Here is a 12,148-nt window from a genome sequence, read left to right as displayed (position 1 = left end):
CCACCTGCCTCTGCCTCCCGAGTGCTGGGATTAAAGGCGTGTGCCACCAACACCTTGCCCTATTTTGTACTTTTAAGAAAGATTTTTGCTGTGAAATTGGCTATTTTCAAATATTGCTCTGTGTTTTGGACTGCTTACCTCAAGGTATCAATAGTATATAACAGTTATGTATGAGTGAGTGAATGTGTGTGTGTGTATGTGTGTGTATGTATGTGTGTATATGTGTGTATGTATGTGTATGTGTATACATGTATCCCTCTATTGTCTGTCTTTTTTTTTAGATTTATTTATTATTATATCTAAGTGCACTGTAGCTATCTTCAGATGCACCAGAAGAGGACATCAGATCTCATTACAGATGGTTGTGAGCCAAAATGTGGTTGCTGGGAATTGAACTCAGGACCTTTGGAAGAGCAGTCAGTGCTCTTAACCACTGAGCCATCTCTCCAGCCCTGTTGTCTGTCTTATTGTCATGAAATTACTAAATAACATATGCATGTCAGGAAATGAGGTTGCAGTCCTCTTCAGAGGGACATCATTCTACACAGCATAGAAGTAGAGACAAGTACTGTACCCTGACAGAGGCTATAGTAAGCCACTGTGTGTGCACATGATGGCCTGTAACCTCGGCAGTGAATGACAGCAGTAGTTCATTGCTGTCACATACAGAAGCCAGTGAACAAGAGAGAGAAACCAAATCTTAAGATTATACACTTTCTGCCAGGTATGGTGGCACACACCTTCCATCCCAGGACTTGGGAAGCAGAGGCAGGTGGATCTCTGTGAATCTGAGGGCAGCCTGGTCTACAGAGCTAGTTACAGGCCAGTTACACAATGAGACCGAAAACCAAAATACAATCTTTTCTTTGTTTAGAGAGCTGGCAGTCGGAGAAGACAGTGGATTAACACCTGAAAAACCCATCTTCTGTCTCACCTCTAGCCAGCAGGTTATGTAGGGAGTAGGAGAGGCAGAACAAGGGGAGGCAGGCAGGCAGGTACTTGCTATAACGTCAGACTGGCCCCTCTGCCTGGGCACTCAGCCACGCTTCTGAGACTCTGCGCCCCTCATCATCCTTGCTTCCTCCCTCATTCTCTGGGTGTTTTGGCTCAGGCACTTGAACCACTGAGTCAGGCTGGTCTCTGCTAGTATCAACAGTGTCCCCCTCCAGTGCACCAGGACTGCAGGTGGGGATGGTTAACTGAGAACACACAAGCCATTAACAGCATGTTTGTGCTACGCTGCCAACAACATGCATGCACGGATTCCTTTTTACAGTGTGAAGCGTGAGAATACCTCACACAGACTTACGAAGTCCTCCCCGCCAGGAACTTGCTACAGTTCAATTAAGTGTAGAGCTTGTGGTTGGAAAAGGGTTACACCCTTCATAATGTTTTACCTTTTCCATCAAGATTTTGGACCTGCAGCAAAAGCTAGACCACGGAAGACAAGTCTGCCTCTCAGATGTTTGCATTTTGCGTAAGAAGCAACTTGAGGAAGAGATTAAGGAAGCAAAGAGCATCGAGGCCAGGCTGCAGCAGCAGTGCCAGGAGGAGCAGCAGAGGAGGTAAGGACTGACTGCCAGGGCATTGGGAATACAGATAGATAGATAGATAGATAGATAGATAGATAGATAGATAGATAGATAGATGGTAGTTAGAGCCTAGCTAGTTGCAATGCAAGGCCTGCTCATAAGAAAGCAGTAGGATGCCCCAAAGACAAGCATACCCTGAGCTGACACAACACTGCCAGGTGACACTTGCCGGTCAAGGGACAGATAACAAGTATCACCCGCACATTCAGGAGGTGCCAGCAAGCTTGCCCCAAGGCCAGGTAATTAACCTAAGAGAACTCCCATTTTTAAAACGATATGGAGAGGCTGGGATGAGGTGGAGCGATAGCTCAGTGGCTGAGTGTGCTTGATGCTCTTGCAGAGGACTGGGATTTGCTCCCCAGCACTGTACCAACACGGCCATCTTTCCAGGTCCTCCACTCTTCCTTTCTGAGTCTTGCTGACCTGCCCAGCCTGGTCTCAAACTCGTGGGGTCAAGAGATGTTCCTGAGTCGGCTCCTGGAGTGTGGGACTACACGGAAGCATACCACGCGGCATACTTCCATTTCTACAGTGGATATAGCAGTGTGCATGTTACCTATTTTTCCTTATATGAGTTTCCATCATCTCCATCTTTCAATAGTGAAGTCCACTCATCATCAAAACTGTTATATCTGTGGGCATATAGGTGGTTAAAATGTTATAATGAGGGCGGGAGAGATGGCTCAGCTGTTAAAGGCTAGACTCACAACCAAAAATATACGATACTATAATGATATAATAATATCCTCTGCTGTCCTTTTAATATCTGTGGGACCAATAAAGAAACCCCTGTTTTATTTCTGGTGTTAGTAATTTCTATATCCAATACCTCTTGGTTTGCTGGCCTAAACAGAAACTTGTCAATTGTATTGGTCTTTTCAAAGAACTACCTTTTAGGTCTATTTGATTTTCTCTAATTGTTTTTTCCTGGTTCCATTTATCTATCTGTTCTCCCTACCCCACCCCTCTTTTCAACAGGATCTCATGTGTCCCAAGCTGGCCTCTATATAGCTGAGGCTGGCCTTGAACGTCTGATCTTTATGCTGCCACTGTCCAAGTTCTAGTTTGAGACCACAGAGTCTCGCTTCATAGTCCAGGCTATCTTGTAACTCACTAAATAACCCAAGCTTGCCTCAAACTCAGCAGTTCTCCTGCCTGTTTCCAGAGGGCTAGAATCGCAGGCATGCTCCTTCATACCTGACTGTGCTTCTTGTTTTTATTATTCTTTTTTCTGTTTGTCTTTGATTTATAATGTTCATCTTTCTCTGGCTTCTTATGGTGGAAGCTCTGAGTATTGATTTTAGGCTCTCCTTCCTTTATAACACACGCATCTCCTGGCACCCGCTTCTCTGCTTCTGCTTCATCCCACAGAGTCTGTAATTTCATTTAATTCAAATGTTCTCAACCTGAGTAGCATTAGAGATGCCTACAACATTGGCAAGACACACCTGGGCATCTGTGAGGGTCTCTGGACAAGATTGGCTTGTGGGCCAGTGAACTGAGTGGGAGAGACCCACTCTGAATGAGCGGTGACTTCCAAAAGGCTAGGGCCCAGATTGAGTGTCAGAGAGGTGAGAGGAGACACTCATTCTCCCTTATTGAACAATGCATCTTTCTGCAGCTGCCTTCAAGGGCGTCAGACTCTGGGTTCGTGGAGCTGTACCAGCAGCTGACCGTGGTGCTTTCAGACCATTGGCCTGGAACTGGGGCTGCGACGACAGCTTCCTCGTGTCTGAGGCAGCCAGCTTCTTGGTCTGAGCAGCTCTGATTATGAAGAAAAGGTCCAGCCCAAGTGTCTTCTAAGGTTGCTAATTTCTAACTGGTTACTTAACAGAACCATAAAGAAGACAGACACTTTCTCAGATATGCATATAGTGATTTAGATAAAGCAGAAAACGAAGGTGAGAAAGTTGGTGTAGGGTTAAGTGTGATTGGAAGAATTAAGCTCCAGCAACTTTTAGTGTGCCTGCACTTACATCCGAAGAACCTAAGAGTGAGAGGCTCAGAGCCCTAGGACCCAGCAGAGCCCCAGAGCGGGCAGAACCCTGGGAGCTGGCAGAGCCCTGAGCCAGTGTCTCAGAGTCTACCATCCAGTAGCCTATCAGTTGCTGTGATGGTTTGTATATTCTTGGACCGGGGAGTGGCACCATCTGGAGGTGTGGCCTTGTTGGAATAGGTGTGACCTGGTTGGAATAGGTGTGTCACTGTGGATATGGGCTTAAGATCCTCACCCTAGTTGCCTGGAAGTCAGTCTTCCACTAGCAGCCTTTGGATGAAGATGTAGAACTCTCAGCTCTGCCTGTGCCATGACAGCCTGGATGCTGTCATGCTCCCACCTTGATGATAATGGACTGAATCTCTGAACCTGTAAGCCAGTCCCAATTAAATGTTGTTTTTATAAGACTTGCCTTGGTCATGGTGTCTGTTCACAGCAGTCAAACTCTAACTAAGACAGTTGCCTAGAATGCATAAATAAGAGAGGGCAAAGCTGTCTGGGCAGCTTTAGAATCTTACTGCCCTGGCACACAGGTGAGAATTTTGCCCATCGGTGCTATTTCATCATTCCCATCACCATATTCCTCAAGATGAATCTCTGGGATGAAGAGAATCTTGGTTTGAAACCCAAAGTCTTTCCAGGAACTGTAGTTTGATGAGTCTCTCTGAAAAAGCAGGTACTGGCAGTGCTCACTGGGAAGTGTGGATTTCCCCATCGACCCAGCAGACAAGAGTGTCAGTCCCTGAGTCATCTGTAGTGGGGCTGCCGTGTGCACACCAGTGTCAGCAATGTTTGGAGCTAGAAGATTGTGGGCCAAGCTGTAAAGCACCCGGAAAGAAGGTGCGTGGACTCCGGAGCAGAGCCTCACCTCAGCCTTGCCCTAGCGTACCTGGTGCCACAGCTTCCTCATCTCTGCCATGAGGAAATTTATTTCTTCCTCATGGATTTGTTTTGGTGGCAAGAGAGAGAGAGAGAGAGAATTAAGGAAAAGCGTCTATTATGTAGGAGGCTCCCTGCACAGGTCCCGTTATCTTGCAGACATATAACTGTATCTCACTCTGCTGAAATGACAATCTCCCTCGTGCTGGCCCAGAAGTTCTGGGCCTAGGGATCACTTGCAGAGTGTGGCAGTCCACAGACTGACCTGCTGTGTGTGCATTGCTTGCCCGCAGGATCCTCCTAGACCAGGACATAAATGAGCTCCAGACACAAGTGAGAGCCTTGCAGGATAAGGAGGAACAACAGGAAGCAGTCAATTCCCAGCAACAAGAGGCCCTACGAAAACAACTGGAGAGGGAGAGGAGAAAGTGTGAAGAGGTAAGAAAGTAGACGGTGTCCCTGGTTTCCTGTTCTCACAAACTGGGATGAGTCTCCATTGCCACTCCTGCTATTCAGCCAATTATCACTGAGCACACTCTACCTACTGAATTTAGCTGGGAAAACAAATATATACAAATAATGGAGATTACAGACATAGATATAGATACATCTCCAAGTGGAGGTGAAGGAAATATGACCTCCCTGTATCATCTAGGCTGGGTGAGGGTATAAACTAAATTAATAGGAGATGGAGGGAGGCCTAATGATGAAGAGCACTGGCTGCTTGTCCAGGGGACATGGATTCAATTCCAGGCACCTACAATGTAGCTTACTGTCAGGGCACTCTGGTGGAGTCAGCTTGTGAGGCAAAAATGCCAAAAAGCTGCTCATGAGAAATAAATTTCTAGGACTCTCCTCCTGGATATTCTGGCGAAAGCCAACTCTCCAGTTTAGATCGGTTTGTCAGGCAAAAAGCCTGAAAGCTGTTTCACGAGAATAAGAGTCCAGGGAAATTTTCCTCCCAGAGTTATGGCATCTCTTTCCCTAACCCATTATATTCTAATTTCCACCACATTAATCTAGTGTATGGATCCACGTGCACTCTATATAGCTTTACCTTATAGTAAATGCCTTTTAAGATTGTATTCTAACATAGCTAAAGCCTTTTCCCAGTGTTCTTAGATTCCAGCTAGCAACAAGGAGCTTAACCCACTCAGTAAACAATTAAGCACTTGCCATTTTACTCAGCTGTTTACAGATAGAGACTAAAATTCTCACTGAGATAGAAATTCTTATTACAGACTACATTCCATGCCAAGAGCAAATTAGTATACTATACTGAAAATAGACAGTCTTCAGATATAGATAAGAATTAACGAGGCCTAGAGAATTTTGGGGTCAGTGACACTACATTATTCTTGAGGCGTGTCAAGAGTTAACTACTCTGAGACAATTAACTCTAAGTGTAAAACTCTTGCCTGACAGAAAGTGCTAATCTCTAATGTAAACATTTATCTGGTTCCTTTTGAAGTCACTCCTTTTGCACCTGGAAAAATTCAATGTGCCTTGTTCTGCAATTTATTCTGTATTATAAAAGTCTGATGCTCGACTAGAACATTACATTCAGATCCAACACCACTCGTGTGTCTGGCTGTTTGTCCCATCCTAATCTCTGCCCATCTACTCTAGAGACTCTTTCTTACACAGGCACAGGGGACCAGAGGGCCTGTGACAGCTTACAACTGTTTGTAACTCCAGTTCCAAGGGGTCGGAACGCTGAAGGCACCAGATGTGTGGTACACAGCCATACATGAAGGCAGAACATTCTTATACAGAAAATGAAAAATATGTATTTTTTTAAAAAATCAACATAGGGCAAATTGATAGGAATAAGACCATTTTAATTACATATATATGAATGGGTTTCCCACAAAACATGAGACTTAAAAAGGGTCATAGTTTGCTCAGCATCCTGAGCTATCTAGAAAGGGCCCCGGGACCTCAGGAGCATAGTAGAAGCAAGTTGTGGAAGGTGTGAGGAGGAATTGTAAGATGAGGAAGGGGTCATCTCAGATATAGATAAACGTCTCTCCGATGTGGACCGAGGACATTGCTCAGTGGGTCAAGCATTTGCTGGGAAGGTGTGAAGACCTGAGTTTAAATCCCCAGCACTGGGCTGGCAAGATGGCTCAGCGGGTAAGAGCATTGACTGCTTTTCCGAAGGCTCTGAGTGCAATTCCCAGAAACCACATGATGGCTCATAACCACCCATAATGAGATAGGACGCCCTCTTCTGGTACGTCTGAAAACAGCTACAATGTACTTATTTATAATAATAAATATTTGGGCCGGAACAAGCAGGGTCTGAGTGACCAGGGCTGACCAGAGCAAGCAGAGGTCCTAAATTCAATTCCCAACAACCATATGAAGGCTCACTCACAACCATCTGCACAGCTACAGGTTACTCAGATACATAAAATAAATAAATCTTAAAACAAACAAACAAAAAAAAAGAATCCCCAGCACTCGTAAAAGCCCAGCGCACAGTGTGAGTGTCTGGTGTCCCAGTGCCCCTGTGGGGAAATAGGAGGCAGAGTGGAGAATCCCTGGAAGTTCAAGGTCCAGGGACCCTGGGGAACACAGTGTAGCAAAGCCAAGAGGACTCCACCTGAAGGTGAGAAGACAAGGGTAATGACGTCATCCTCCTACGCCTCTATGACGGCAGTGGCACATACATGCCCACATCACACATGTGAATGTATGCACACACGCACACGAATACACACACACACACACACACACACACACACATACACACGAATAAAGCCCTCTTCCTGACATAGAAACTTGCTGACCTACATTTCCTGCATAGATGTAAATTTCTTTTACAGAAGATAGCTCTTCCCAGCTGCCTTCATGACTGTAGTTTCTCAGAATACCAAGTTTGAAAACACAGCAAGGAAGCACACAGGAGGTGTTCTAGTGTTGCTACTGTTGTGATGGAATACCGTGACCAAAAGCAAGTTGGAGCCAGGCAGTGGTGCCACACACCTTTGTGTGTGAGTTTAAGACCAGCCTGGTTCTACAGAGCTAGTTCTAGGACAGCCAAGGCTATACAAAGAAAACCTATTTTGGAGGGGCTGGAGTGGGGGGTGCAAGTTGGGGCAAGAACTCAAACAGGCCTGGAACCTGAAGACAGGAGTTGATAGAGAAGCCGTGGAGGAGGTGCGGTTCACTGGCTTGCTCAGCCTACTTTCTTTCTAGAACCCAGGACCACAAGCCCAAGGATAGCACCACCCACAATGGTCTGGACCCTCCCTTATTAGTCACTAATTAAGAAAAGCCTTATAGTCAGGGTTGTGGTGCATACCTTTAATCCCAGCCCCTAGAAGGCAGAGGCAAGCAGATCTCTTGAGTTTGAGGTCAGCCTTGGTCTACAGAGTGAGTGCCAGGACAACCAGGGCTACACAGAGAAACCCGAGAGATAGAGAGAGAGAGAGAGAGAGAGAGAGAGAGAGAGAGAGAGAGAGAGAGGAGAGAGGAGAGAGGCCTACAGCTAGATCTTATGGAGGCATTTTTCTCAATTGGGGTTCCCTCCTTTCAGATGACTGCCACTTGCATCAAGTTGATATAAAAATAGCCAGCACATTGTACATCCTGGTCAGTGATTCAGTGGTTTGGGGATTGTGTGCCCTGAGCCCCAAACAAACAAGAAGGTATTTACTACACAAGGAAAAGGTGCTTGGAAGGCTTCCGGAAGGGAGATCATCAGAAGGAGCTGCTGTGGGTTTCCAAGAGACCACAGGGAAGCTAACTCCTCCAGGGCCAAAGATGTCTTTCCTGATGTCTGCCATGTCTCTGACTGCTTGTTCAAGGGAACACTAGGAGGGAAAGGCAAGCCTGAGCTCACACTACTTCAGCACTTCACTTCTGAAGGCAGATGAGCAGGTTCTTATTGTTGTTCTTGTTTGTTTGTTTTTCCTCCACACAAAGCAGTCCTGTGTGGGCACCAGCAGAGTGTACAAAGCTTTCACTCAGTGGACACCATCTGCCTGGATTCAACATCAGATCCCACAGAATTCAAGCTTGTTCTTCAGGACCTTCCCCGTTATCAGTCTCATTTCCCAGCTTTGTTACCAGCTGTAAGTCTGAAGCTGCCGTGATACTCGTATCGATCAGGTTTGGTCCTGGTGGCTTAGAATGGCTCAGGAGAGGCAGGTTAAGAGCATTTGCTGTTCTTCCAGAGGACCAGAGTTGGATTCCCAGCACCCATATGTGGCAGCTCACAACTGCCTATAACTCTGGCTTCAGGGGGTGCAATGCCGTCTTCTGGCCTCTGCTGGCGCGCACACACAGATGTATGCATACATCAAAGTTGGATGTCTCGGGTAATGTTTACTTGGTTTTACCAGCTTATTAGAAAGGGTTGCAACTCAGAAATAGCCAGAAGGAAGAGCTGCCCGGGAATGTGCGATGTGACTCAGAGGCCATGTGACCAGCCTGAGCCTCCACATGTTCACTAACCCACATCTCTCTAATTCCTAACCTCATGGAATTTTATGGAATTTTCTGGCTCAGGGTTTTATACAAGAGGAATTTGGAAGTGATCTCTACTCCACTGTAACCACAAATAAAAAGCTGAGCAAGCTGAAATTTTTAAGCAATACTTCTTGATCTATCAAAAAAGTGAGGTCACAGGGTCACAACTGCCTGGAGGTCAACGAGACCAACACAGCATTAGAGAGAAGCTCTGGTGAGAGCCAGGTAGGAAATCCTGCACTGAAACTGATGAACCATTGGAGGCTCAGTGCGGAATCTCTCCCTGGGCTCCAGGTCGAGGGCTGTAGGGGAGGGCAAGGAGGCATTCAAAGTGGGGCTTTGTCAGAACCTAACTGAACCAGGGCAAGAGAAACTTGCAATATGAGCCCACTCCATCCCCATTTTAAGGGAAGAAATGGAGACAGGCAAAGAGCCTGGTACAAGGGCCATGGTCAAAGGTGAAGCCAACTGAAAGACGATGATCTTCTCATCTGAGCAGAGAATCCAGCCCACCCACTCCCCCCTTGCCACGGCAGTGCACACTAAATTTCCATCTTAACAACTCCCTTCATGTCTGACTATAAAGGGAAATTCACAAGCCATATTAAGACACAACGTGAAGAATCTGAGTAACGTTGAAGACTCACCTGCAATTAACGCGCTCCGGGCCCTAATAAAGCAGGTGGCGCGTAAACGGAGAAACAGAGAAATGGAAAGTCTAAGGAAGAACAGAAACGCACGACACAGAAACCACAGCAGCAGAAGTGGCGGCAGCCTGGGACAGGGCTCTTTGCAGACTGCACACAGCTGAGGGGTGAATCCGGGATCCTGGAAATCACATCCGAAAGCTCAAAAGCAGCAAACAAAGCGGACTTTGAGAGGAAAGAGCAGGCTATTCAATACAGAAAGCATAATGCATGGTGCAAAAGCAGAAAACCAAGGTAAAAGAAGGAGAAACGCTTGATAGACTAAAGATTGAGGATGCCCAAAGGTCAGCTGCTGAGCCACAGATCCAGAAAGCTCAGAGACCGCCAAGCAAGGTAATCAAAGAACCTCAGGTTGGCTTATGATGGCCAAACTGAAGGTTGAAGGAAGGGAGGGCAACATCCTGGAAAAAGACACAGGGATAAAATACTTCCTCAGACACAAATTGGGTGGTTTGCCAGCAATGCTAATAGGTGTTCTTTAGACAAGAGAAAAACACATAAGCAAAACAAAACAATAACAAAACCCCCACAAAAAAGCCAAGAATCTACGTAAGGCATAGAAGCCAGCCAGCCAGACGGCCCAGTGGGTAAGGCTTGCTGCCAAGCTTCAGACTACTGAAAGTTGTCCTCTGACCTCCACAAGCATCCCTGTGACACATGCACACACAATAAATATGTATTTACTAACCACTGAGATGGCTCAGCATTTAAGAGCACTGGCTGCTCTTGCAGAGGACCCAAGTTCAATTCCCAGCAACCACAGGGCAGCTCACAACCATAGGAAGCAGAGGTCCCAGGGGATCCATTGCCCTCTTCTGGCTTCTCAAGCATGAACACCCACATGGTGCCCAAACACACAAGCAGGTGTGTGCTCTTGCATGCACTCACACATACACACAAACACACGCACACACACACACACTTAAATCATTAGATAAGTTTAAATTCCAGCTCCTATAAGCACATCCGTCTTAGTACGGTTGGCCCGTTCAGTCTTACAGTCCTTCGTCCCCAACTTAGCCTCCTAGAAGTCCATTCCTCCACATATGCCTCAAGCTCCTGGCATTGTAAGATGCCAAATCCTGCCCATATTCCTTATTTCTGTATAAGTCAAGGCCTATATTCAACCTCTTCTCTCCCAAAATGTGTTAGCGTCTAACTCTGTTATGACTGGAGAGACAAGAAGGAAGATGTGGTGGTGGTCATATTCAGATGGCTTTTAAGAACAACAGCACGTTTTATTTATTTATTTATTTATTTTTGAGACAAGGTTTTTCTGTGTAGCCCTGGCCTAACAAGCTGACCTTGAATTCGCTGTGCATCCAAGGTGATCTTGAACTCCTGATCTTCCTACCCCCACCTGTCAAGTGCTGGAATGACTGACCGATGTCACTGTCCCTAAGCCTGGTCTGTGCCACGCTGGGGAGCAAACCCAGGGCTCCATACGTGCTAGGCAAGTCCTCTGCCAACAGAAACACATCTCTAGCAACAGGCTTCTTCTTCCAAGGTACCTGCCTAAGATGCTATTCATACAGACCCCCAAAGCAAGGATTTTAAACTCTGCAGACAACAAGGTGGGAGCTGCTTGCACTGATTGCCACAGGAGCTTGAATTTGAGATCCGGTCAGGTGTTCATCTTCCCAGCTGTTTTTTCTGTGTGTCTCTGAGACCTGTGTTTCACAGAACGCAAGAAGGCCATGACTTCAGTTTGTGCTGTGAACCTGCCATCTGTTTGAGAAGGCTTTTGTTGTTGTTGTTGTTTGTTGTTGTTGTTGTTGTTGTTGTTGCATTCACTTTTTAGCTACAAAAGAGGTTAACCTCTGCTCTTCTGACCTCTGTGGTCCTCTGACTCTACCTTGGTCCAATAATTAGACTCCTAAATTGGGAGTGTTCTCCTTGGAAATGTTGCTTGACTCGATCAGAGATGTCTGGGTCACCCTGCAGACCCCAGAATTCTCGGTTCCATCAAACAGCACGGTTAGCTGAATGAGAAGACTTGAGGAGGCACCTTAGGGAGGGAAAAGCTTATTTCTCCTCTTGGTGTCAGAGGTCTCTGTCCATGGCCTGAGGCAATGCATCATGGTAGGAGGAACTGTTCACCTGATGGCTGCCAAGAAGCAGAGAAAGGAAGGGGAAAGGGGCCGAACACCTTTCTAGGCCACGCCTGGGTGAGTCCTTTCTCTAGCTAGGCCCTACCTCAGTGAATCCAGCAAGGGGCTAATCTATTATTTAGTTCAGAAGTCTTAGGATCCAGTTAGTTTTCCCAAAGCCCATCAGTAGGCCACAAAGCCTCTGACATGAACTGCCAGGGAAGTGTTTCTCAACCTGTGGGTCGCGACCCCCTGGGGTGGAACAACTTTTCATAAGGGTCACATATCAGATATCCTGAATATCAGATATTTACATTATGATCCTTAACAACACCAAAATTACAATTATGAAGTAGTAATGAAAATAATTTTATGGTTGGGGTCACCACAACATGAGGAACTATA

At 46.2% G+C, this 12,148-nt stretch overlaps 1 protein-coding gene across 14 annotated transcripts in view; it reads left to right on the top strand.

The window, feature by feature from the left end:
* Nucleotides 1-12,148, top strand: part of Ccdc30 (coiled-coil domain containing 30) — a 93,054-nt gene that overhangs the window by 60,887 nt on the left and 20,019 nt on the right. For 9 of the 14 annotated variants that reach the window (XR_867894.3, XR_003955029.1, XM_011240615.3 and 6 more), the window contains 2 exons: nt 1,411-1,565; nt 4,761-4,905. Coding sequence is in view for 9 of the 14 variants with exons in the window: in XM_011240615.3 (XP_011238917.1) it covers nt 1,411-1,565; nt 4,761-4,905 (300 nt within the window). In the remaining 5 variants the exon portion in view is untranslated. Of the gene's footprint in view, nt 1-1,410; nt 1,566-1,932; nt 2,390-4,760; nt 4,906-8,400; nt 8,550-12,148 lie in introns of those variants that run through there. The other 5 variants (XM_011240617.3, XM_011240616.3, XR_001784210.2 and 2 more) reach the window with 4 other exon arrangements.

Source organism: Mus musculus, chromosome 4, assembly GCF_000001635.26.
Source record: "Mus musculus strain C57BL/6J chromosome 4, GRCm38.p6 C57BL/6J".
NCBI classification, from domain to species: domain Eukaryota; kingdom Metazoa; phylum Chordata; class Mammalia; order Rodentia; family Muridae; genus Mus; species Mus musculus.
The sequence above is the reverse complement of the archived record's forward strand: the minus strand, read 5'-3'. Positions and strand labels throughout refer to the sequence as shown.